Source organism: Curcuma longa, chromosome 1 (assembly GCF_044706935.1).
Source record: "Curcuma longa cultivar G26 ecotype Majalengka, Jawa Barat chromosome 1, ITB_CL_G26_1.1, whole genome shotgun sequence".
Lineage (NCBI taxonomy): Eukaryota > Viridiplantae > Streptophyta > Magnoliopsida > Zingiberales > Zingiberaceae > Curcuma > Curcuma longa.
Genome location: NC_133861.1, coordinates 12,969,298 through 12,994,899, shown reverse-complemented (window position 1 = coordinate 12,994,899; position 25,602 = coordinate 12,969,298). Strand labels below are relative to the sequence as shown.

The 25,602-nt window shown below is 40.5% G+C and overlaps 6 protein-coding genes across 6 annotated transcripts; 1 reads left to right on the top strand and 5 right to left on the bottom strand.

Moving 5' to 3' along the window:
- The first annotated feature begins 3,532 nt into the window (after positions 1 to 3,532).
- LOC141811675 (IRK-interacting protein-like) lies at positions 3,533 to 7,232 on the top strand. The gene is made up of 2 exons (XM_074699709.1): positions 3,533 to 4,015; positions 5,445 to 7,232. The coding sequence occupies exons 1-2, from the start codon at positions 3,779 to 3,781 to the stop codon at positions 6,990 to 6,992; spliced, it is 1,785 nt and encodes a 594-aa protein (XP_074555810.1). The 5' UTR covers positions 3,533 to 3,778; the 3' UTR covers positions 6,993 to 7,232.
- A 773-nt stretch (positions 7,233 to 8,005) lies between these two features.
- Positions 8,006 to 8,624, bottom strand: LOC141832335 (zinc finger A20 and AN1 domain-containing stress-associated protein 1-like). The gene has a single exon (XM_074719839.1). The coding sequence runs from the start codon at positions 8,593 to 8,595 to the stop codon at positions 8,122 to 8,124; it is 474 nt and encodes a 157-aa protein (XP_074575940.1). The 5' UTR covers positions 8,596 to 8,624; the 3' UTR covers positions 8,006 to 8,121.
- Positions 8,625 to 9,056: 432 nt separating this feature from the next.
- Positions 9,057 to 12,953, bottom strand: LOC141832328 (probably inactive leucine-rich repeat receptor-like protein kinase At5g06940). Its single transcript, XM_074719827.1, has 3 exons — positions 12,455 to 12,953; positions 9,692 to 12,382; positions 9,057 to 9,505 (listed from the first exon to the last, which is right to left on the bottom strand). The coding sequence occupies exons 2-3, from the start codon at positions 11,970 to 11,972 to the stop codon at positions 9,141 to 9,143; spliced, it is 2,646 nt and encodes an 881-aa protein (XP_074575928.1). The 5' UTR covers positions 11,973 to 12,382; positions 12,455 to 12,953; the 3' UTR covers positions 9,057 to 9,140.
- A 1,452-nt stretch (positions 12,954 to 14,405) lies between these two features.
- On the bottom strand, positions 14,406 to 14,991 carry LOC141832344 (arabinogalactan protein 23-like). The gene has a single exon (XM_074719851.1). It carries the CDS (start codon positions 14,738 to 14,740, stop codon positions 14,564 to 14,566), a length of 177 nt encoding a protein of 58 aa, XP_074575952.1. The 5' UTR covers positions 14,741 to 14,991; the 3' UTR covers positions 14,406 to 14,563.
- A 1,655-nt stretch (positions 14,992 to 16,646) lies between these two features.
- LOC141834981 (E3 ubiquitin-protein ligase makorin-like) lies at positions 16,647 to 22,998 on the bottom strand. The gene is made up of 5 exons (XM_074722394.1): positions 22,898 to 22,998; positions 20,414 to 20,501; positions 19,539 to 20,314; positions 18,514 to 18,583; positions 16,647 to 17,199 (listed from the first exon to the last, which is right to left on the bottom strand). The coding sequence occupies exons 1-5, from the start codon at positions 22,906 to 22,908 to the stop codon at positions 16,930 to 16,932; spliced, it is 1,215 nt and encodes a 404-aa protein (XP_074578495.1). The 5' UTR covers positions 22,909 to 22,998; the 3' UTR covers positions 16,647 to 16,929.
- Positions 22,999 to 23,376: 378 nt separating this feature from the next.
- LOC141832985 (tonoplast dicarboxylate transporter) lies at positions 23,377 to 25,450 on the bottom strand. Its single transcript, XM_074720359.1, has 4 exons — positions 24,401 to 25,450; positions 24,236 to 24,331; positions 23,654 to 24,164; positions 23,377 to 23,548 (listed from the first exon to the last, which is right to left on the bottom strand). Exons 1-4 carry the CDS (start codon positions 25,355 to 25,357, stop codon positions 23,514 to 23,516), a joined length of 1,599 nt encoding a protein of 532 aa, XP_074576460.1. The 5' UTR covers positions 25,358 to 25,450; the 3' UTR covers positions 23,377 to 23,513.
- Positions 25,451 to 25,602: the final 152 nt, after the last annotated feature.

Genomic DNA, 25,602 nt, shown 5'->3' with positions numbered 1-25,602 from the left:
GCAGCTTCTAGTATATTTTGGCAACCTCGTTCTTGCAAATAGATCGATAACATGTAAGAAAATCCATTAAAAATCCTCTCCTTTAATTTGGAAACTCTTATATGTGACTACCTTTCACTCGATTGTCTGTTTATAAAGAGCAGGTGTATTAATCATTGCCCAGCAAAGACAATGTGAATTATCGTTTGTCAAATTGTAAGTTGCTAAACTGGAGAGGAAGTAAGATGGCAAGTCTGTTGCCACAATGTTTGAATGGATTTTGCTAGAAAAGTTTGGGTTATGACCGAGTACGGTCTTACCAGTGTTTGATGGCAGAGAATCACAGTATCAAATTGCATGCTCCTTAACATCTAAACACAAAGGACCCCTTGCGTCCCTAAATGGATTCATTTTACATTCAGCATTTGCCTGTTCTTGTCACTTTGATCCTTATGTACAGGATGGCCCCTTCTTATCTAGAGTTTCTAATAACTGAATCAGCGAACGTGGGCTTCAGTCAGAGTACTGATTTCTCCTTTGCAACTTATATTCAAATTATCCTGGGATAAGTACAATTTGTTATCTTTTGTAACTTCAATAGTTTAAATGTCCACCTACATTTTTAGCATGGGAATTCAGTCCTTTGTTACAAATATTCATGGGTCTATTCTCAACTACGATTTATTATAGATTAATTTTCTCAAGTGGAAAGATAATCATAAAACTCTGATTGTGGAGCAACATACTGTTTGTGCTTTCTAATTTATTCTGGTGATTGATGAAAAACTTTCGTGAGGCCAAATCGGTCATCTTCAAAATTAATCGGTTCGAAGAGTTAAATATCTGAATTATAAAAAAAACATAAAAATATTTGCATGTTAGGTAATGTTGCTCGGTATCTCTCTTGTGCTAGACACTTATGCTTCCAATTGTGTCAATACAGACACTAAACTCCTCAACCTCTCCCTTTGTCCTACATTGATCTCTAGTTTGCTTCACTGATTTCGTTCTGTTGTACCTGCTAGTGTGTTAAGTGGCCTACCCTCTTTATTTGCCACATCCCGTAATTGAACGTCAAATGTTTGTCTCTGTTTGTCTGGCTGTGCCCATTAAAGTGGAATTACAAAAAGCATTTGGAAAGGGTTATTGCTCTTGTAGGTGTTCAAAATTTCTTCAGTTAGTACTTGACACACTCTGAAGTCTCCATTTGCCCACAAGATATGCAAATTGGCCTGATCAACAATGGTTGCAACCAGAGAAGAGCCCAAGAAGACACAAACAAGATCTACTGAAAAGTAACCTTGTCTCTTAATAGGCATCCGATACTCAAAAGGAACCTCATCGCAGTTGCATATATCAGAAGAACGATTAGGATGGCAGGACGGGAGACTCCTTTGTAAGGTAGTCGATACTAAACATCTACCCATTTGGATGCCTATCCACATCACAGTTCTTGTCGTATCTCTCTTTCATGCATGTGCCTGATGATGATGTTAATTTCAGCTCTTAATTGGACCCATTATCTGAAATTTAACTAGTTAGATCTGTTGGTGGAAAAAAGAAAACCAGTTAGATCTGTTCCATCATGTCTCATAAAAGTAGCCCTACTGTCTTGGGAAAGCTATGAACCTAAATAACTTTTTTTCCTTGTTCTTAGGAATTTGTCTAACAAAACATCTGCATGTGAAGGTTCTAACCACTTTTGATGGTCTATATATGTACTTATGTACCCTGGTACTAGATAAAATGGCAAATAAAAACACTTGTTGATTAGTTTTTTCAGAAACAAGTAATGAACAAAATTAACAGTAGGGATGAGAGTACATTGGATAACATTTCCTTCGGGTTGCCGTTGGCATTGACCAAGAAACATGATGCAAAAGGGTCGGCGGTTGGCATCTTACAGCCACTCTTTGCTGCTCCTTCCACCCTTACATCTCAAGTCAACATTGGAATAAAAGAACACCTCTTTGATTATTAGTAATATTTTATTATTAAACAAGCACATTAACAGCTCCTTCATTTGATTTTCTTTCTCAACAGCTGGACCTGTGTTTTTGCACAGCAAAAGTGCTCCCTTGAGCTATGTGACAATGGAACCAGGGCAAACCACTTTGTTGGGTGCTGTTGGATACATTTCTCCTTAAATTTTCACTTTCTCCTTCCACCTTTTGGGCATATGTGCCTTTCGGCTGTGTGCTTTTTGTGGACCTGATAATAATTTTGTGTGGGTAAGGGCCCCAACCACAGAAAATTCTGCAGGTTTAATAGAGAAAACATGGCAGGCATTAACAGTAGCAAGCATGAAACGAAACATGCACTAAACATTCGATTCTATGTAGTCTACAAAATCCAGGGTAATAGCTTCTCTTATAAAAACTTAAAAGGAGGAATGGAGCTTCTTTTTCACCAATATATTATTCAATGAACAAAAGATGAGACAACTAGAACAAATGTTGGAAACGCAGTCAACATTTTGTTAAATTTTTAGCGTCTGTAGACTTAACGAGGTATGAACTTGTGAACTTAGATGAATGTGAGCCGGACTTCTTACTTGTTCTTAGACAGATCCTCTCGTTTCAACTCTGGAGTAACATTATTTCTACGACGAGTTATATATGCCAAAAACCTAACGACACTATTGTTTCAGGGACCTCACAACAGACACCAAAAATTTGGTTTTTTTAGTCGAATCATTTCTTGTCATAATGAATGATACCTACACGTATTGATTTTGATTTACTCAAAGTATAGTTAACTACAGGCAAATCGGTCTAAGATTTCTCTGTTTACCAATAGATTAGATGTTCACATGTTATGCATTTTCTGGAGAAAGAAATGCCAAAAAGGAACACAAAATTAGTCATCTATCAGCATTAGGGACTGAAATTCCACTAAAACTCAGCTGGATAATATTGAGAGGGGGCACCTTTCGTTCTAGGGTACACTGGCGTAGCTGGTTGATAATGATATCTTCAGACCCTATAACAAAGTTAGTAGAATGGTCCATCTGATTATGGTTTCGTCTTTTGCGATCATAGATTACACTGACTAGCAAATATCTTAATATATCAGCTTCAGTAACTTTAAGTTCGAGGTCCAGATTTCACACAAATCCAAGAAAAATTATGAAAAGAATGGACATTCTAAATGCAATCATTACACAGCTAACACGCTGTTTGCATCATCGACCCTGACTAATAAATTCCTCCAAATCCACTAATTCGCTGCCTTTATTGTTTAATGTGTGTACTTATTGCCGCCACCAACCCAATTTGCATCAACTGATACGTGGCGCGTCTTCTTTCCTAGTAGGCTCTGGTGCATTAACACTCTGTTTGACGATTTCACTATGTATCGGTTTGTTTACTGATGTTGATCGCCAGACAAGATTGATAGGTCAAAGCAGGAAGAAGAAAAAGTGAATCAGAAGAATACTAGTAATGGAGGTAAAGCTGTGAAAGTGAATTGGTTTTATGGCGGGTGGGCATGCTCTTCCTCCAATGCTCATTCATTTTTATCTGAGCATTAAAGAAAAAGCAAAGGAGGTTCTTTTACCTCTGAATGCATATTTATTCATGATCTTCTCAACTTCTCTCTCCCTCTTCGGTTTTTGTATCCATTTTGCCTAAAGCGTGGCTTTGCTTTCCTCCGCCTCTCTCTCTGTCTTCTTTTATTTACTTTTTCTTCCATGTCCCTCCCAAGAATTCTCCTTTTGGCAAGACAATTTCGCTGCTGCCTCCATACAACCCATTCATTGGCCTTAATCCCACCCATGGCCTGAAATATCCTTAGCGTCATGGACCGGCAGAGTGGTGGTGGTGGCTGTTCCGCCGAGGCGCATGGGATCCGCAGACAGGACATCCAGGCGGCGATTCTCAAAGCAGCAGAGCTGAGGGCTCTCCACGCAGCTCTGCTGCGAGGGGGCTCCGGTGGCAGCCCCGCTGTGGCGATGTTGGCTGCTGGCGGTTCCCCTTTAGTACCCCATGGGGCCGCCAAGTTGTCAGTGCAGGAAGATTATCCTGTCTTCGCGCCGGTGAGTTCTGCAGCTGCCTGTTTCCATTAAAAAGCTTCCTCTTTTTAGTTTTTTTTTTCCTTCCTTTCATTTTGCTTGTCATGTCCATCGCACTGCGAAGCAAGATGGGTTCTTGATCTGTGCTTCCAGATGTAATTTTCGTTTAGGTTCGTTCATGCCGCTCAGTAAGTTTCTCAGTTCATTATTTTCTATAACTTGACGCTTATTTGATGATTTCTTTCTTTCTTGATGGATTTTGATGCTACACTGGTGCGATTCTTCTTGATCCCAGGGCCCTTTTTTTGTTTGTCGGCACCTCAGGCAGTTAGGGTTCCTCTGATTCTTAGGGTTTCTGTATCTTCTTCAGTGTTGCTTTGATATATAAATGTGTCAGTCTCTTCAATAGTAATCTAATGTGCATGTGAAGCATCTTATTATACAATCAACGCTTATTTGATAGTTGCCCAATTTGTAAGCAAACTGTTTCAGTTAGTCATGTGAGATTGACGCCATTAATGGCAAAGAAGCAGGAAAGAAGTCAACTGCTAGGAGATGAAACCACAAACAAGAAAGTGATCATAAATTTTATGATATGGAAATGATTGAATTGCTTAAACAGTTGCCAAAAGGGACCCTAATCAATAGAGAATCAGTATATTTGCATTATGCTATTTTCCTTGGGTCTAGCTTGGATGTTTAATGTTTCTGATGTGAGATACCGAATGATTTCGTGTTATGGTTGTTCTACCATTATTCCTTGTAGACTTTGGACAATCTTGTAATAATATATCATAAAAGACAATGCACTAGATTTTCATTGGTCCTTTTAGGTTCATTTTATGAGATTTCACTTTTCATCACTTCTCCTTTGGTGTTCTAAGATTTGCTGTAGTTATAATCCTTCTTTGCTATGTTCGCGTGAGACTATACACGTTATCTTTTCCACATTGGTCGGGAACCTTGTGTGATGGCACGCTTGCTTCAGAGCCTTTAAATCTTTGCAATGCCAAGATTGATCTCCACAATTTCTCAACACTGATACTCATCTTCAACTTCCTATTCCCATGTGACTTTACTTGAGCATTTATATCCTTTTGGTTAACAATACCAACCATTTGCACACTGAACTCCTGTATCTCATTTGTTGCCTTGTCTCTTTGGGGAGAAAAATTATAAATTCCATTGTTCTCTTTATTTGATATGATGCTAATTGCTAATCCTGATCCTTGTATGAAAATTCTTGTGGCTTTCTAATCTATTTTCAGCATTAACGATTTGTAAAATTCTGGTATTAATTTCATTGCTAGATCAATATGTATCTTTCTATTTGCATCTTTTGCAAGTATGTTTGTAGGAGCCTTTTGACCACTGTTTTGCTTCATTTTCCTCTATAATTCAGTTTGTAAAGTTAGATTTCTTGTTGTTTTTTGTTGTCATTGTTGTTTTGAAGAGTTATGAAGAGGATTCCCTCCCCGGATACAACTGTCTTCGTCCAGAGAATAGAAGTTTATCACAAACATGGAATGCCATTAATGGCTTGGAAGGAGAAGGAAAAATTAATGAAGCGGTTGCCTTTGATAATAAAAGCATGAATAATGAACCACAGATTCCCTCTATAGTTGAGCTACAATCAAACAGAACCTCAAGCATCAATCGCATGCTCCAGCTTCAAATTGTTCCAGAATCCAACAGTGTAAAGTCCTTGAGTGAAAGAACAAGTTCAGGTGAGTGTAGAATTACTACAATGCATCATAACGCATGCAAGCAGGAAGCTGTTTCATTGGAGATGAATATGGATCGAAGGAACCTCAAGAATACAAAAGGAACAGTTGCATCATGCAAACCGGAACAATCTGTCAAAATGCACCTTAAACACAGAGGTCCAGTTCTTTCCTGGTTATTCCCAAAATCAAGAAAGAAAACTAAGCCAGACGATGTCGATGTGTCCCAACTCCCCAAAATCTTTGAAATGTCACCAAAAACAGTGGAATCAGAGAATATGTCCCAACTTCTGAAAGAATGGGGAGCTCTTTCACTTGAATCACTCAAGAAGGAACTCCTGGAGGCCAATGAAAATAAGGATGCTGCACTGACAGAAGTTTCAGAGATGAGATTCGCATTGGGTGAGCTTCAACAGAAGCTGGTCAGTTTGGAAGCATACTGTGAAGAGCTGAAGAAGGCCTTAAAGCAGGCTACGCATGCAAAGAGCTCCCAGGTTCAGGACAAGCCCAACTTTTCGAAGAGAATGAAGTCCATTGGTGGCAAAAAGGAGAATACAATGCCTGTTAGTGAAGAGGTAATGGTGGAGGGCTTCTTGCAGATCGTATCAGAAGCAAGGCTTTCTGTGAAGCAGTTTTGCAAGACACTCGTTCAACAGATTGAAGAAAGGGATGACGATTTGTCAGACAACATAAATTTGCTTCTGCAACCGTATCAGATGATGTTAAATAGCAAGTATTCTAAAGGAGTAATTTATCACTTGGAAGCGCTTGTGAATCAATGTCTATATCAGGATTTTGAGAATTGTGTGTTCCGTGAGAATGGATCTTCAAGATTTCTTGATCCTCAACAAGGGCACCGGGAGAACTTCTCATCTTTTGTTTCCCTTCGGAATTTGAGCTGGAATGAGGTTTTGCAAAAGGGGACCAAGTTTTATAGCGAAGACTTCAGCAAATTCTGCGATCAAAAAATGAGCTGCCTTGTTACCTTGCTGAATTGGTCAAGGCCATGGCCTGAAGAGCTTCTCCGGTGTTTCTTCGTTGCTGCCAAATGCATTTGGATGCTGCATTTGCTTGCATTTTCCTTCAGCCCACCTCTGACTATCCTGAGGGTCGAGGAAAACTGCAACTTCGATCCCGTCTACATGGAAGATATTCCCTTAGAGAGACACAGAGCACAAAACCCCTCTCGTGTAAAGATTATGGCAATGCCTGGTTTTTATGTTCAAGATAGGGTGTTGAAGTGCAGGGTTCTTTGCAGGCATGGTTCTTTGCCATAGTTATTCATTCTGTAGATTTATTTCTTGTAGCCGCAATCTAGGGTGATCGATATTTGATGTTCCATTGTAGCATTTCGTGTTTCTCTTTTGTCCAAGTATAGGCTTAAGCAAAGAAAATTTGCGACTTGTATCCAACTAAAGATTGGGTTTCCTAATCGAAGTTGAACTGAGATTGCACTTACAGCACAAAATACTATAGGAAAGACTCTGTCGCTTGAGTCGGAGCCTGTGTTCTTCCTGTATGTTCTTTATATGCATTGGACACGCAAGTGAGGTGAAGAAACAAGCTCTAACCACCATGCAACAGAGACAAGTGAAACATAGATGATCGTGCTTTGTGAAAAACAGGTCCAAACCCAACTGTTGAAGAGGTACACGATTGCCTTTCAGAAAAACAATTTTATCGATACAAAATTTTCTAAGCTCCTCATCAATGGTGGAAAAATAGCAAAAAATAATTTTAAACTTTCTTTCTCTTTATTTATTATTTTATTTGTTTCCGTTCTCGATATTTGTGTTGTTTTTATATATGATTAATCTTAAAATAGATAGTTCTTCTGCAAGAAAAGAAGAACTATCAAATAGATAGTTCAATCTTATATTTTGTCTATCAAATAAATTTAAAAAATACAATGATGCATAATGTGGCACCCCTAATTCTCACTTAATTTCATTATGTGAGAATTAAACTCTAGTTGTTTGGCAACTTAATTAAGAAACTTAACAAAAAGATGATATAATAAATATATTATTTGATTTCAATAAAACTAAGAACTATTAGGCAATTCAATAATATTAAAACTTTAGTGGCATTTAAGAAAGTAAGCAAACATTGAAGAGAGAATAAATTATTTTTCTATATTTATGGCTTTATTTTCAATCAATTGGACAGACACGTCAAACTTTCAACCGGATAATTTATTTTATCGGATTTGATTAATAAAACATTGGTAGAAGTAAATATAGTACTCGACAAATTTAGAAAAATTAAATGCATAAATCACAACAATCAATTGCTATGAATTCAAGATTCATACATATATTAATAATTGAATTCGGATACAATTTGACATCTTTGAGATTTTTTGCTTCGCAGAAGGAAATCTAGAACAATTTCCCAGGATATCTCTTAAATCCTGGCGATCTTGGCTGCCCGGACGACGGGGTTCGCTCGGGCGATCGCATCCCTGGCGGCCGCCTTGTAGTCGAAGCTGCAGTCGTGGCGGTCGGAGTACCGGTGCTCGCCGCAGAACAGCTCCCCACACCGGCACCGGAACCCCGTCAGCCCCACCCTCCTCGAGCACACCAAGCACCGCTTCACCTCCTTCGCCGGCGGCGGCATCGCTGACGCCGCCACGGTCGCGTTCTTCTCCTCCGGCGCCGGCGCGGGGGACCGGATCGGAGGGGTGGATACGGCGGAGCAGGAACTGGGCAGGGGGGTGGCCGAGGCAAGGAAGCAGGAGCGGCACATGTTGCCGGTGGCAGGGTTGCCGGGGAACCCGCAGTGGTTGACGCAGAGCGCGCCGGCTTCGCGGGCGGCCTGGAGCTCCGCCTCCTCCTCCACCCGCTGAGCCACCGACCCCCTCCTCTTCTTCTCCGCCATCGCGATTCGAATTTGGGGGCGATGAAATTGAGAAGAATTGGACCAGACCACTCATTTATAGAGGCCGACGATCACCAGGGTCAGGGACGCGTAACTGACTTCTCCATGAAACAATTTCCATATACCAAAAATACCCTTCGCTAGTCTAAATTACCAGGAAAAAGTGAAGCTACGTGTAGAAATGGCAAGGATATTTTCGAGAAGTAAAATATTTAGCCGAAGTCAATGGGTCGGGACGCCTGGTCAGAACCACGTGGGATTCAATGAATCTAATGGCAACGTGTCGACACGGTGAGTCGGGTCACTGCCTACGTCACCTCTTTAGAGCGCCGGTCAACCATCAATCCTGTTCTTCCTGGGCGACCTGTTCAAACCCCGTTGATAAAAAAAAAACTCATTTCAAGAACAAAATATGGAATTAATGCGAGTTCCTTTCGTACTAATCTTTCACTGTACGCAAGTCTCCATTCCAGAAATTAGACTAAACAAACCATGATAATAACAGGGGGAAAACAAAGCGAAAATATATATTATTGTCAATCCTTTTACTCAACGCAGGGCAGCTCGCCGTCGCCGGTGAGCATCGGAGGTAGGGTGATCGGCTGGAGTGATTGCAACGACCGGACGACCTCGACGATTGTCGGTCGCTTCTCCGGCAAAACGGAGGTGCATCGAAGAGCAAGATCCAGCACTTCCAGCATGTCTTGCTGCGCTGAGCTTGAGATTTTGGAATCTAGAACTTGAAGGGCTCCGTTCGTCATGTTCACCTTTCTTCTCACTAGCTTGACGACGTCGAGGGACTCCCGGGACTCCGGTTGCTCCGCTGGTCTTCCGGTGATGAGCTCCAGTAAAACGACCCCGAAGCTGTACACATCCATTTGTTCTGTTGGCTTCTTGATGCATCCATATTCTGCAAGCAAGTAGCCAAAGATCAAGTTGTAAAACAGAACGTGCCTTGCGAAGCAGACAATGAGAAATTCTTCAGGCATCTAAAAAAGTAGAGATTCATCTACTGTTTCAGACAATAACGCTAAGAATTCAAACAATGTAAGTGATAAAAACCGAAATGGGATATTCCTTGCATCATATGGTTTACCTGGAGGGAAATAGCAATGGCTTCCCAGCTCAGAAGCTATTGATGATTTGTATGCTGCCTCCCCAATAACACGAGCAAGGCCAAAGTCAGTTATCTTCGGTTCGAAATCGTCACCAATGAGAATGTTATTAGATTTCATGTCAAGATGAAGTATCTGCGAGACATAATCGTTGTGAAGGTAGAGTAAGCCTTGAGCAGAACCAACAGCAACTTTGAGGCGAAAACGCCAATCCATGGAGAAGCCTGGTTTACGGAGAGCATCTCCCAAGCTACCTTTCTGCTGATATTCGAAAATGAGAAGGATTGTGCCCCTTGAGTAACAAAAGCCTAACAACTTGGTGACATTTCGATGCCTGGCCTTCGCCAAAATTTTTATCTCAGCCTTCACGGCTCTGAAAGACAAATTACTGGAGTTCAGTAGCCTCTTGACGGCGACGAATTCTCTATCCGGTGCCTGGATGGCATACACTTTACCGAACGCTCCTTCACCAATAGAATTTCTCTCGACTAAAGCCATCAGTAACTCGTCTTCTGTAATCTTGAGAGGATAAAAGAACACTGATTTCCATTTACCTGAACCAGGCCGACTTTGAGATAACCTATACACGGCAAGTAGTCCTGAGGCTATTAACATGAGGCCGACAATGATAGATATCACAATTACAGTCAAAATCAGTCCATTGTTCTTGGAGTTCTGTCTTTCTGGTCTCACATTGCATGGATTCGACAACCCAGGTCCACACAAGTCTGGATTTCCCTGTAGAAAGGAAGCTGGAAGACCAGAAACAAGAGAAGCTGGAACACTTCCTGAAAGCTGGTTGAAAGAAACATTGAACAGTGCCAGCTTCAAATTTTGAAGCTCAGGTGGGATTTCACCGGTAATCCTGTTGTTGGAAATGTCAAGGTATGTCAGTACCGGTAAGTGGCCAAGTGAAGGTGGTATGCCTCCGCTCAGACTGTTGCTCGCCAAGGATAAAGAAACCAACTTTCTGCAATTCCTGGGCTCTGGAATAGGTCCCGTGAGAGAATTGTGGGACAGATTTACGATACTCAATACAGGAGAATCAAAGATATTATCAGGGAGATTACCAGAGAAGTGATTGAGTGAAGCTGAAAACTTGTACATAGTGTGAATTGATCCAAGGCCTCTTGCGATTCCACCTGTGAAGTTGTTGTTATCAATCTGAACTTGCTCCAGTTGAGAAGGAACACCGACCTCATCAGGAATCTCACCGGTGAACAGGTTGTTCTCAGCTCTGAGTAGCTTTAACTGGGGCAGTGACCATAAACCAGAGGGAAGTTCACCGGAAAACTTATTATCCTGCACTTGAAGCCTCTCAAGGCTGGAACATTTCTCAATGTTTTTAGGTAGTGAACCCGTGAAAGAGTTCTCGTGAAGACTTACTTCTAGAAGAACTTTTCCATAGCAGACATCAATAGGAAAGGATCCAGAGAGCATGTTCTGTGAGAAGTCTACAGAAGCTAACTTCAGAAGGCCTAACCCAAGCCCCAAAGGGATAATCCCAGTCAAATTATTCTGGGAAAGATCTAAAACCTCAAGTTCTTGGAGATCAAGCAAGGACTCAGGAATAGCACCATAAAGACCAGATTTTTGCATCAACAGCCATCTTAATTTAGAAACTCTCCCGATTTCTTGAGGCAGTTGAGATACTAAAGACGGATTGCGAGACAAATCAAGGAGGACTAGCTCACTCAAATTCTTCAAGACATGGGGATGGATGATACCTGAGAAAAAGTTACTTCCTAAGTCGAGAACTTGGAGCCTCACTAACGATCCCAAGCTGAGTGGTATCTGCCCTTCAATGTGGTTCCTGCTGAGATCAAGAGTAACCAAGCTTGACAGTAGACCTATTTGTTCAGGAAGTGTCCCCCAGAGGAGATTGTTGCTTAGGTTGAGAATGACTAGCCTAGAGCACTCGGTGAGTTGGAGAGAAAAGGCCTGATTGAAGTTATTTGTGGCAAGGTTAAGGGTCGAAAGCTCAGGGAGTTGGCAGATGGAAGGAGAGATGTCACCGGAGAGGTTGCGGTTGTTAAGATCTATGGAGGTAACCAGAGAAGTGGTCTTGGAGCAAGTAATACCAGTCCAGTTACAATGGTTTGTGAAGTTCGGGGACCAGTCGGACAGAACCAAGGCAGGGTCCTCCATGGAGGCTTTGAAGGTGAGAAGCAGGTCTGATTCAGAGGAAGAAGAGAGGATGGTGCCGAAGGAAGAGAGCAACAGGGACAGGAAGAGAGGGAAGTAAGCCGAGGAGGAAGCCATGCTGAGCAATGGAAGCTACCCGCTCCGGTGTTCCTTGTTCCGACTCTTCCACAGTGAAGGATTATATGAGTAGGTAATGGCAGTGTCATCATTAAAGTTAAAGGAAAGGGCCCTTTTTCAATTGAATTTTGACAGATACGCCTCTGCTATGCTCTGTGCAGCGTTCCTGCACCACCGTAGACATTGTTAGATTTAGTCCTTCAGCATTGAAGGCTTACCCAGATCATGCACAGAGAAAGAGTCCTCCAAGTTCAGTGAAATCCACTCCACAGCCGTAGTAAACAATACCAATAACATCCACGGTTGATTCTGCAATCAAATTAACCTCCCAATTTACCATCCGCTTCACAATCCCACACTGCTTCTATCTATTCGAGTGATTTGGTTGGTTGCATGTGGGCTTCATTCAACTGCAGCGGCACAGTAGAAGATAATAGAGAGATAACAGTCTTATTAAGACATCCAAAAAAACGATAACATACCCGTGAACAGGGATGACATGACAGAAATCTTCCTTCCATGGTAGGGGAAGAGACAAGCGAGTCCATTCATTTCTCGGCGCTGGCTTCATCTTCACAACGCCTTGTTCCCATTAGACGGCTGCGATGAAGTTAACCGTTCGTTGAATTCGACGGTGGACGTACACTGAAACATATATTAATGGCCAGGTCCAAAAAGGGTTACTGTGGAGCCCTTTTGAATGGTTGTACCGGGAGGCTCTGTTCTCTAAAATAAAGCAATTGATAAGTCAATGCACATGAGATGTTCGGCCTCAAAACAACCCGTGAGTTACTACTGCGGTAAAAGTCTTCCTTTCAGTCTTCAGAGTGGACCTACATACACTCCTCCATTGACATTGTTATCGTGCCGTTCGAGGTGTGTGTGAGCCCAAAGCCCATCCATCCATTAGGAGCAAAAGAAGAGAACTTTTCTTTGAACGTACGATGAAATAACATCGGTCTTGACTCATGATCACAGAGCAGCGAATGCTTGCATCTGGGAGTTTCAGTAAACACATTTGACAAGAGAACAGGTCATAATCTTTTGGACTCGAGCACCAGACTCCACTAACAAAAAGTAGGAGGCAAGTTCCTGAACATTAACCAAAGGAATCAACTCAACTCCAGGCAGGAAAATTCAAGGAGAAAGAATACACGCTTTTACTTATCCTTTGCAATTCACTTTATGAATCAGAGGCCAATTGAACGAATAGGTTATGGCTTGTTGTGTAGCACTTGAAACCAAAAGATAAAGGAGTCAACTCGAGGCAAGGAAAATTAAAGATTGATATCATGGAGAAAACATACACACGTCTACTTATCCTATGCAATCTTACTTTATCAATCAGATTCCATCTCCACGGCTCGCTATTGATTAAAGGAGAGGTGGCGAGGGCCCTTCCATGATCTACCTTCTCCTACTAGGATCTAGTTGTTAATGGATTTGGATTGATGTGGTCGGGTGTCCCGTGATATGGACCTGTCAAGTAATGCCCGGTGCCAACTTGAGCACCTTGCACGAGCAGAGAGGGAACAAACTGCTTCAGTTCTGACCTAATAAATTCTTGAGCACGAGAATTGCAGCAATATAATGGCAATTGTCCTGGATCACTACTTGGAGTTTTCATGCGAGTGTAACAAAAAAGCAACTTACAACTGAAAAGGATGATGGCCAAACTGCAACTGATTTGATTGCTATGGGAAAGCAGTTTAGAGGCTCCTCCACCCTTGCCAGAGTAAAAGATTGGTACAGATGAGATGATTGCATTTAGATCTGCTTCCCCTGTTCTACTTATAACACACATTCCTGTCGAACACAGAATATAATGATCTAAAGAGAATCCGATCAAATAACTTTAGATTTTTCTTCTACGAATTGTGAATCAAATAAATCTAAAGGACAATAGTTCTCGCCTTTTTGTTTTTCCGTTCACTATTTTCCCTTGTAGATCGAAGTTGGGCGAGACATCAGCAGCGTGTTGAAGCGGAAGAGAATTCGGTCTCTAATACTTGCGTATCATCTCGATAACCTCCTTCCCATTGACGATGAATCTCTCGGTAAAATAGTGATCACCTTCCCCGCGTAGGCAGCGATCGCCGCTAGTGGCTTGCAACTGATGCCTGTCTTCGTCCCTTCGGCCGCTCTGAATGGGAGTGGTAGATGGCTTGCTCGCTCCGCCGAGGTCAGGCCATGGGGATTCCCGTTGTTGCAGAGCACGATCTCCATGAACCGCCTGGGCGTCGATCACTGTGGAACTCCACAAGCAAAGGCAGATCGCGGCAGGTAGAGGGCGGTCCAGAAGGGGATGTTGTGATGATCGTCACTTTTGGGTAGTGATTTGGGCCTATAAATTGAATTAGCCCATGGGCCTTGATCGATAGCGATGATCGCATCCACACACCATTCAAACAATTGCAATATAATGAATCGAAGTGACAAACAGAGCAAGAAAAAAAGATTCCTTCTTCATCCCATTTAAAAATGATTCACATTCGTCTCACGATCAAATCGATCTGACGGAAGGAAAGAATCAACACAAAACCATGAACAATAAGCGCATTTATTCTCTCATCGAGAGCCGGAGGTTGAGGTTACTGCAGGTAGAAGGCGAAGAAGGATAGGAAGGAGGCGCCAATGGCGGCTCCGACGGCGGGGCTGACTGCAAAGGAGGCGCTGGCGGGGCCGGGGGCGGGCGCTTCGGCGGCGAGGGCAGTGGTGGCGGCTGCCGCGACGATGAGAGCGGCGCAGGCGATCTTCCTCATCTCCATTGTCTGCTGCGGCGGCGACCTAGGAGCTCGAAGCAAGGGAGGAGATGAGAAAGATGGGATTTTGGGGAGGGATTTGGCTTCTCCTTTGCTCTTGCAGCTGCAGACCTGAAGAGGGAGGGGAGGGGGAAGGGGATTTATAGGAGTGAGGAATCGAGGAAAACGCCATTGTTGGGAGTTGTTTGCGAGGTAAGGAAGGGCGAAGCGTGGTTTGAGGGATGACGAAGTGTTGGGTGGAAGCCAGCCACGTTCAGCTGTGCAAAATGCCAAGTTTGGTTGAGAAAGCGAAGGAGGCAGAGAAACAGGGGAATTTGATGGATTTGCATTGTTTGCTTGAAGGTTTCTTCCAAACTTGTGTCCTTCTCTGGTTCATTTATTGTATATTTTGAAAAACTTCATTTATTGTATATTTTGAAAACTTAATTTATTGTATATTTTGAAAAACTTATTTTATTATATTTTGAAGAAAACCCCACCTAATTTTCTCATAAAATTGTATTGAAAATCTCCACAAGAAGGCCCTTAATTCCACATGAAACTTTGACAAGAGTTAGATTGCACTAACAATCTAACTTTGACAATAAGTCCAACAATGACTATGCTAAATGTTAGATTGCACTAACAATTTAATTCCACATGAAACTTTGACAAGAGTTAGAAGTAAATGAATAAATAAATGAACTTAAGAAATTGAACATTGTTTATTCATCCCTTTTAGTTGAGTTATCAACGTCTGTCTATCTCAAATCTAATTCTAATATTGTAATGGAAGAAGAGAAAATGAGCCAACTATTCATGAATTAAATGACAAAGATCTAGTTAATTCTGAACTAACTATAGTCGAGAATAAATTTAGTCGTAGTTTATTATATTATATTTTCCTAAGGAAAATTATGAAGATATCATTTTAATCATTATAGATAATTTAAAATTTAATGAAAATATTGTAGATCATGGTGCAACAACCCTCAAATAGCAGCAGACTTCCAAGTGTTTTCTTCACAAGATATATTAATCTTGTTTCTGGTGAAAAAGAAGTGGAGAAACAGTAGGATTTTTAGGTTTAAGGAGATGGTGATTGAAGATTACATCTTTTTTTCTGATCGAAAGACAGTTTATTATTTTTTATATAAAAAAGGAAAAGGTCTGAAACGATATGCAATATGTTGTATGCTAGCATCCACTATTAGTGATTATCATTAATTTAGTAATTAGATGGATAATTAACGTGGCAATTATGCCTTATTTTCTAAGAAATTTAAGCAGAGTGAGATCAACAATTAAAGGGTAGAATGATAAAATTGAAAAGTTTGAAGATAATTTAGTTATTTTAAAACTCTATAAAGCACTTTAAATTCCACAAAAAGGAACATAAACTACAAACACCACGATCAACCAACATTTTGAACTAATAGCATTAACCTCGAAAGGCAAAGCAGTGACACTTTGCCGAAAATGGAGTTAAAGGGTATTTTATCTTTACACTTTTAACTAATAGATCAACATTTTTTTCATCCCACAAAATTATGATACACTCATCAAGCAACCGAAGAAAAAAAATTACAATCAATAATTTAAAATCCTTTCCAGACCTTTTATTTTCATCCAAGTGACTTTCAGAGAGATCATAAAGATATAACTTTCTTACTTATTAACAGTTCTTAAAGATTCATGAAAAAATAAAAAATACAAAATTGTCGATAACTTAATCTCTAGTCTAGACTCCAACCTCGGAACCGATTTGTAAGATGCAAATAAAATATTAGGCATGAAAATGTTGGAAGCAACCTAACATATTTTATGTATTAGATTACGTGTATGCCATGTAACATGCTTAGTTGGTAAGCAATCTAACAAAAATCCTGTGCACTGAAAAAGTACACAAGAATTACAAATACATCATGCATAATTGGATATTATAAAAGCATATAATTCTCACTAAATGACATGAAAATACATCCCAGCCACAAACTTTTTAAGCAGCGCAGAGGTGAAGTACTTCTCACATCTAAATTCTTTTTCAGAGTGCTGATTGTTGGGAAACAATTCCCAAGGAATATAGCAACACATCGTAAATGATCCAGGTATAGTAATTGCTCAAAATAGGTAACAAATGAGGTGCCACCGGATTTGAACATGAACTCATGGACAAACCCTACTGCGTGACTAAACAGGACGGATGCACAATGGGACTAAATATCTTCATCACTTGTTCCTTCTTCATCCATCTGCATGAGAAAGAAACTCATTGCTAATAAATCACCAAGATCATCATCATCATCATCATTAGCTACATTCTCGAATTCGTCATCAAGCTCTAACATGGCAGCAAGGTTAGCTAATTCGTAGTTCGTGACAAGTCGGTCCACTTCCTCCACTAGTTGTCTAGACCTGTATGGACGTGGCCTATCTCTGTTAGACCTATCAGGATTCCGCCTACTTGCATTTGGCCGAATATTATGCTGAAAAAGTAAATACCATCAATTTAAGCCCAATTTAATCATAATTGACGATATCAGAATACATAATCATTCAACAATTTGCTTGTCGGTAAACAAATTGCTGGTCTCACGTAAGGAACATAAAAGAAATACAAGATGCAAAGTAAATGATGATGAATCTTCATGTTAATATGTTCCAACCAAGAAAAAATCTCATCAGTGCGCCTGATTAACTAATCTAACATCTGACATGCAATGGAAATATATGTAAGAGTACTAAAAATAGAGCACAGATATAATGCCACAATCCATCAGATTCTTTAGCTACATAGAATTTTCAAGTTGTTCGTATGTAAGTAGGAATGACACTCCTGACAAAAAAAAAAGTTATGTTAAATTAGAATTTATCAGCAACAATTAGTAGTAACAAGGGATAAATATTATGCAAGAATTTTCAGTTTGCTAATAGAAATGGTATTGCAGCAAGAGCCGAAACACCATGTGTTCAAAAATAATGTATTAGACCGATCCATTCCTTAACTAGCGTAGTGGCCAGCCAATCAAATTTAATAAATGATACCAAAAAGTAAAATGTTAGAAATAAAAAGAACTCTGAATGTGGTATTTAATATCTTAGTTTGGTTTAACAAAATAAAACCCAAGCATAAAAGATAGAGATTGCTTTCCTCAAACCCAGGTGGTATATGAACCAAAGTCACCAAAACAACTCAAACACTGACAATGACATCCAGAGCTACAAAACATCACAACAGGAGCAAGATGCGGCATAAGGACAGGATGAACATCACAACAATAATGTGCATTCAGAAAGTGACAAATTTGTATAGTTTGTTGATTATGCACCTGTAGATGCTTATACTGATCAACTTTACATTGTTGAGTATTGGTAGACAACATATATTGAGTTTTGCATCATGTTTTAAAAAAATTGTGTTTACCCTATTAACTTTAGATTCAAAAAGGTCTTTAAACAATAAAAATTCATAGTTTTGATTGTAAAGGTTTGCAATTTTGAAAAAAATGTATACCTAAGACATGATCTAACAACTTAGAAAACTCTCAATAAGTTATTAATCATTATTCTGCAAACTTGATTATTGCTTTCCATCTTTGTTTACTGAACATAAAATTCACACGTTTACTAAGCTTTCTGTTGTAAAATGTGTCGAACTTTTTTTCTATGCAATGAATTGCAAATACAGGATCACAGAAAAAACACCAAGAAGATCCATGCTTTGTTGGGGAAAAAAATCAAGATAACAAAAAAATCCATTGAACACTAATGTGATAGAAAATACAATCAAGGGTTATTACCTTGTAGAAGCAGATAGCTCCAAAGGGGCAAGTTCCATTTCCAAAATCAAAATATTTGCAGTCAATTGACCTGCCAAAGGAAGAGCATAAATATAAGGACAGTTTCCACAGTTAGGCTTATCAGACTCACTTGTGGTTGTATAATGAGATTTGCAAAGGAAATGTAAGTAGCAGTGGTACAAAACAACAATGGAGAAATTTTAGAAGAAATTAATTAAGCAGAAGTAAGAATAAAAAAGGTCCTTCTGAGGCTAAGTTCTATTGCTATTTTTTCCCAAAAAAAAATGGAAACTAATGATGTAGACAATAACTTTCAACAGAGTTAGAAAAAAGTATAGTCAAGAGGTTAAGGGCAAATAACCTAACAAGGAACTCAAGGTTCATTTGCATGCAAACCCCTTATTTTTAGGAACTATACAAACACTGGGCAAAATTCCAAATTGACTCCTACAAATTAACTTCAAGGTCACGGGCAAAAATATTAAGCAAAGGAGAAAACTCCCATAAACTTTGTTAAGCTCAAGCACTTGGCTAATACTCTTAAACCCAGTTTAAACTTAACTCACTCATCTAACCCTATAGCCCACAATTCTAACATGGAACTAAACAAGGGTGCCATAGAAAACAGAGTAACTGTTAGTAGTTCAGATCTAGAATTAGAGTAGGTTTTGTAGACAATAATTGGGAATATTCAAATAATGATCTTTTATCAATGATAGGGCAAGGTAGATTTTGAGGTTATGAGCCAATGAGCTACTACTTTAACTAGAAAATTTTGCTACCAATGTTTCCACATAAGAATACAAGATTAAGTCAAGATGAATTTCAGAAACATGTTCTTCTATCATTCACTTACTTTTAAACTCCTATGCAGTGAAACAAGAGAATTTACAGGACTATTAATAAAAAAAACAGAATTCCAGCAAAAAAGCTTGAAAATTATGATATTCATGAACAAAACATGTCCAGCTAGTGCAAATAAGCATGAAATTAAACATGCATGCAGATAAATCAAATTGGCATACTTGAGTTTCCTTTTGTAGTTATCAATAATCTCTTGTTTTTCTTCACTTGTGGAGAACCAAGTTGTACTGGGAATGACAAAATATGAATGCTGCCGGCAAACAGGGCAGGCCCTTAATGCAGTGTTCAAATCAATGCCAGAAGAAGGAGAGTTACTACGCCAATTCCGAATGCATTCAATGCAGAATGGATGGTCACAGTCTGGTAATATTCCAAACTTCCGCTGAGTAATTGTGGGTTTAGAGAGTACCCGTTCTAAGCAAATACTGCATTCTATTTCTTTACTGTACTCCAAAGTTTCAAGAACCTCCTTGTTTCTCTGGCAAGACTCTATGTGTTTGTCTCTTTCTTCTTGTCGGAATGGATGCAAGCAATGCTTACCACAAATAGAACACAACTCTCCATGAATACGATGACAACTTTCACCATGAGGACAACTACCAACATGGTTAAAGGAACAAAGTGGTAGATCCGATGGCCTGCTATGAGCAGAAACATGGATATCCACATTAGAACTAATTGCCTGGTTTTGTGCAGCTTCGCGAGGTGTATGAGATTGGCTCGAAGCTGCCAAAACAGTTGGAATAGTAAAATCATGACTGGTGTCTCGATTCCTTATATCTCTTGATGGAAAAGCATCTTGAGAAGAACTTGATTCTATTTGAGAGCAAGATTCTGAGGATGCTGCTACAGAAGTTTCACGTCCAGAATCTATGACATGGTTATATCTACATCTAAGGCCATGGTTGCAAAGTCCCTTTTGATAAAAGGTACATACCTGCAAGCACAAATACAGAGAAAAAGATTATATACACAACACACTTTAGGACTAGAAATTAGTCGGATGACAAAGGAACAAACTATTGTGATAACTTACTTTGTTAGGCTGATGCCTCCAATCATGTGAAAAATTGCAACTCTCTCCCTTCAAGCATGTTCCGCATGCAAAGTACTTGCAAAAAACCCTGTGTTCAAGAAAGAACAAAAATACGTCATTTGTATTTACAACAGTGCTGAGGTGTTAGTAAGCAAACTTAAGACACAATGCCTCTTACATATAGAAAGAAACATAATTGGCTAGGATATAATAATCATAATACACCAATAGTAAAGAATATCTGTTGTGCATATGTTACAATCACAGCATCTACTGATCGTCTACCATAATTCTTCAAAGCTTAAAAATAGACATGGAAAACCACAACACCACATGCCTGAGAAATAGCTACAGTTAACCAACAATGTGAAAATCAAGTACAAATCACTATAGAGGTTTAAAATGAAACAGTAGTTCTGAATTCTATATCGAACTTCACAGCCCACTATGATTAGTAGAAGGTAGGGATGACAATTTCCTCCGGAACCTAATTGAGGATCCGATCCCTGACCCGAATGTATAGAGGGACTTTAGACCCGATTATAATTGGATAATATATATATATATATATATATATATATATATATATATATATATATATATTCTTTCATTTCACCGACAACCAATTAAAGAAAAAAATAAAAAAATAAATCTGATCTTCTCCTTCTCGGCTTCTCCCCTTGTAGCCTATAGATGTTTATTCTGTTTTTGTTGAATTATATTTTTTTGGATATGATGTTAATTCCAATATATTTTTGTTGAATAATGATAGTTGGATGGAATGAAAAAAAATTATTAGTATAGAGGATATCTAATCCTCTGATGGGTATGGGTATGGGTATGGGTATGGGTAGTATGGGGATGAGGATGGATATCCATCCTCCGATGGATATGGGGATGGAGATGAAAGTTGAATACCCAATCGAGATGGGGATGGAGGATATGAACTCCGACCCAAACCCAACCCATTGCCATCCCTGGTAGAATGTTCCTTCCTGCAACTAGCTATGATTCCCATAACCTAACCCCCAATCAGCAATATTGCAAACCGTTAAACATTAATATACATATAAATAAAGAAATCTAAGTTTCCTAGTTATTGACAATATGAGATCAACTTAAATCCAACATAAACTTCTACATTTTAAAATTGGTAATTTTCTATAGCCTTACACTTAGACTATGCCAACTATCACTCTGCTGTATAACTTTATAAGTAAAAGTTAATCATGCTTTATGAATCAGAAAACTGGAAGACTTCCAGGGTCAAAAATTGACTAGCATTCAACCCATTTACTTATGTTAAATGGTAATAATAATTCCAATGAGTATGATGAAACAATGCTGTGATAGCTTGCCAATATGAGTAGGAAAATTTTCATACTGGCGTCAGTTGGTGTCTGATAAACTCAGACCAAATGATGGTTGGACATGGATATGAATGGATGCTCAGGGGTAGGAGCATGCCAGCCTCGTGCACCTTTGTTGGTCTTGACAACAGCTCCCTTGTGTAGCTGAACGCTGGCTAGATGACCGGTTATGATGCCCACCAACCAACAAACTTTAATCTTTACGAGAGGAGACCCCCATCCCATCAAGTCATAGCTAATCCTGAAGTAACCAATTGACTAACATATTATAACTATGGATCGATCCAAAAGAGGCTTGCATGAAGGAACTCTATATTGCAGCAAACTCCCTGATTCAGACATGATCGTAACTCCTTTCACTGACTTAAACGTCAAAATAGTAATAGGCTCCTGCTTTATGCCGAGGCCATTCCTGGATTTCTTTCCTAGTAAAGGGTGGAGAAAGAGTCCCATGTCAGGTTTATCCCAAACCTTGAAGTTATTTAATCCCACAAAGATGTAGACCTTAACAAAGTTTGACTCAACAACCTTCTGATTCCCATCTCCATTATCATCCTCTTTTTCTACTTATGGTTAGAAATATGCATGTGCCTCTAACGGTTAAATTCCTGCAATAACTATTATATTGCAACTTGAAGAAAATTCACAATGCCCATCATATAATAAGGAAAATCAACTTACTAGGTTTAGTTTTTCATAAGAAACTACAATATCAATCAAATTGGGAGCATCGAACGATTTCACCAGGAAAAGCTCCTATCCCACAAAGACGAACATTTCGTCAAAAAATGTATGGTCAACATATCATGCCACGAACATTCGGGACACCAAACACACCCTAACAATTTCAAGAAAGCTAGCAAAATCATCTGATCACCCTCCAAAATCAAAACAAATAACCAGATACCTAACCCTAAATATTCTATAAACAAATAAAAACATGCTTGCAATCTTTTCGCAGCGAGGCGCAGCCCCATCTAATCCAACGAACAAAAAAAAGTAGAACACTTCGAAGGCGCATCAAAGAACAAAAAGAGAAAATGGTGAAGAAAGGTTGGCAGCCATAATATTTCGATTGGATACGATCATAGGCGCGGAGGGGAAAAGGCATCACCTTCTCGGCATCGCTGGAAGAGCAGAGAGAACGCGATCGGAATCGAGGAGGTATGAAGTGGAAGATGGTTTACTATATTTACTTATTAGGGTTCGAGGCTATCCAGGAATTACCCTCCCATATAATAATAATCACGAAACTATCGGCACACCGGAACAATTGTTAGTCCATTGCGTAATTAATGTCTCAGCCAAGGGTAAATAGCCTGGTTAGGTGGTCGGCTTAAAAGACCTGAGATTATGGTGTACCGACGATGAGCTGGGTAGGAAGTCTACCATGGTAATGGACATGGGTCCCAAATTTGGTTGTGAGGAAGATAAATTGGATAAGTTTTGGGGTTCGATTGTCGGAGAGAAGACAGAGGCGAGTGGAAGGTATTGACTCATTGACTGCAAGGACTTGTATTTTAGGAAAGGCTTAATTTTGCCTTTCCATCCTGTAAACCTTCAATTTTCATTAAGCCTCAAAGATAAAAAAAATACTGCATAAACATTTAAAATATTTTTATATAAAAAATTATGCCTAAAATACATGATAAGACACGAAATTCCACCTCCAAACAAAGAAAAAAAATCCAGGAAAATCTCTGTTCTTCGCTGGGAGATCGATCGATTGATTATGGTTGCTTGTTTGTCTTGAAGACAAATGCTCCTGCTTTCATCAAAAAGTAAAAATAGAAAAGTAATTAGACATCTGGAAATCAAGCAAGGTACGTAATTAAATCAGTAGAGGATGGAGAAGAGAAGCTGCCTTCACCTAGCGTCGGCATCAGCAACGACAAAGCCACAACGCCGGCGATCTTCAACGCCGCACCCGCCTTGATCATGTCCTCAATCCTGATGCGCCCCGTTGCGAACCCCACCACGTTCGGCGGCGTGCTTGTCGGCAGCAAGAACGAGAACTGAGCCCCGATGGCCCCCGGCACCATCAGCAGCAGCGGGTGCACCCTCATGGTTTCCGCCAGCTCCACCAGCAGCGGGAGCACCAGCGTGGTGGTGGCGTTGTTGGAGGTGAACTCCGTGATGGCGGCGCTGATCAGGCACGCCACCGGCGTGATGGCCAAGTAGGGAGCGCCCTTCAGGAAGTCAAGGCCACTGGAGAGGACGTCGGTGAGGCCGCTCGTCCTCACGCCGCTGGCGATCGCGAACCCGGCGCCGAGGAGGAGGATGATGCTCCATGGAAGCTTCTTGCACTTGTTCCAGTCCATCAGCATTTCCCCCTCGTTCTTTTTGCTTGGAATTATGAACAAGAAGGTTGCCATCAGCACCTGTTGTTGAGCCATCGTTGTTAATTAAATGCCCTCAATTTCAAACTTTCTCAATAAACTAGGTTTCTTACGCTGACAGTGCCATCGCCAACATGGCCATGGAAGAGAGAACCCCATCCTGGAACATCATTGGTTATTCTCCTTGTCATCCATAACACAACCAGCAACTGCAGAAAAACATAGTCAGAAAAATTTCATTTCACTCTTTTTAATCAACTAATCTAATCAGAACATACCCCGAAGATTATCAGAATCATCTTCTCAGCAAAAGCCATAGGACCTAACAATTCAAGCTCCCTCCTCAGATGATTCCTGTCCAGGTAAGCCGACAGTTGCTTGTCTGAATTCTTGGAGCAGTAGAGTAAACAGAGGATGCTCAACAAGACGCAGAACAGAAACAGAGCCAGTGGGAATCCGAAGAAGAACCACGTGCTGAAGCTGATCTGCTCCGCCTCAGGGAAGTAGCTCTCCCACATTCCGACCAGGATGAGGTTTACTCCGGTGCCGGTCAAGGTTGCCATTCCTCCGATGCTAGCAGAGTAGACGACCCCGAGTACCACCGCTTTGCTGAACTGCTTCACCTCCGGGCACACTTCGTCGCCGTCGGGTAACCGCTGCAGTACTCCAGTGGCCACCGGCATCATCATCAAGGCCGCGGCGGTGTTGTGCATCCACATGCTCATGAAGGCAGTGGTGCCGCAGATACCCAGTAGAAGTAGCTTCGTGTTGAGAGGATCGCCACAGAACAACGAAGTAACATTTAGAGCAAGTCGACGGTGGATGTTGTAATGCTCGACGGCCAGAACAATTATGAAGCTTCCGAGCACGAGGGCGATGATGTCGTCCATGTAAAACTTCGCCACCTCGTCGGCAGAAGCAATTCCAAAGATGGGGAAGAGGAAGAGAGGTGCCATGGAGGTGACGGCCATCGGGACGGCCTCTGTCATCCACCACAGGAACACCCACGAGAGAACCCCGAGCATGTTCCGGCACGACGGCAGGCCACCGACATCAACGAAGAAGAAGATTAGCATGCATGATACTGGACCGGAGACTATGCTGAGGTTCTTCAACGTCAGAACCGAACGGAAACGGTGGTGAAGGCTCTGTGGAGATTGGTGGAGAGGAAGAAGTGGAGTCTTCTGCTCATCCGCCATTGTAAAGCTCGACGGTTTCAGAGACGATCCGGCCATCGGAAGAAACCCAATTATGGACGAAATTAAAGGAATCGGATGTGTTCAATTTGTATTCCTCCACTAGCTAGATCAACCTAACCCAGATGATTCAATCACTTGGAGGACTAATGCATTTATAATAAATTTCCCAGGATGAGGGAAAAAACTTCCTCCTTTAAGACAAATTCATCGATAGGGATGATGAGCCACCAATCCTTGTAGTGATTACATTATGTGCACGCCATGTCACCAGATCAACAAGA

Coding starts and splice junctions, on each gene's coding strand:
- LOC141811675 (XM_074699709.1), top strand. CDS start 3,779: ATGGACCGGCAGAGTGGTGGTGGTGGCTGTTCCGCCGAGGCGCATGGG. Junction 4,016..5,444: donor ATTATCCTGTCTTCGCGCCG/GTGAGTTCTGCA, acceptor GTTGTTTTGAAG/AGTTATGAAGAGGATTCCCT.
- LOC141832335 (XM_074719839.1), bottom strand. CDS start 8,595: ATGGCGGAGAAGAAGAGGAGGGGGTCGGTGGCTCAGCGGGTGGAGGAG.
- LOC141832328 (XM_074719827.1), bottom strand. CDS start 11,972: ATGGCTTCCTCCTCGGCTTACTTCCCTCTCTTCCTGTCCCTGTTGCTC. Junction 9,506..9,691: donor CCATTGCTATTTCCCTCCAG/GTAAACCATATG, acceptor ACTTGCTTGCAG/AATATGGATGCATCAAGAAG.
- LOC141832344 (XM_074719851.1), bottom strand. CDS start 14,740: ATGGAGATGAGGAAGATCGCCTGCGCCGCTCTCATCGTCGCGGCAGCC.
- LOC141834981 (XM_074722394.1), bottom strand. Junction 20,315..20,413: donor GGAGGCATCAGCCTAACAAA/GTAAGTTATCAC, acceptor TTGTGCTTGCAG/GTATGTACCTTTTATCAAAA. Junction 18,584..19,538: donor AACTACAAAAGGAAACTCAA/GTATGCCAATTT, acceptor TTCCTTTGGCAG/GTCAATTGACTGCAAATATT.
- LOC141832985 (XM_074720359.1), bottom strand. CDS start 25,357: ATGGCCGGATCGTCTCTGAAACCGTCGAGCTTTACAATGGCGGATGAG. Junction 24,165..24,235: donor TTGGCGATGGCACTGTCAGC/GTAAGAAACCTA, acceptor GCTCAACAACAG/GTGCTGATGGCAACCTTCTT. Junction 23,549..23,653: donor GTTGCTGATGCCGACGCTAG/GTGAAGGCAGCT, acceptor TGATGAAAGCAG/GAGCATTTGTCTTCAAGACA.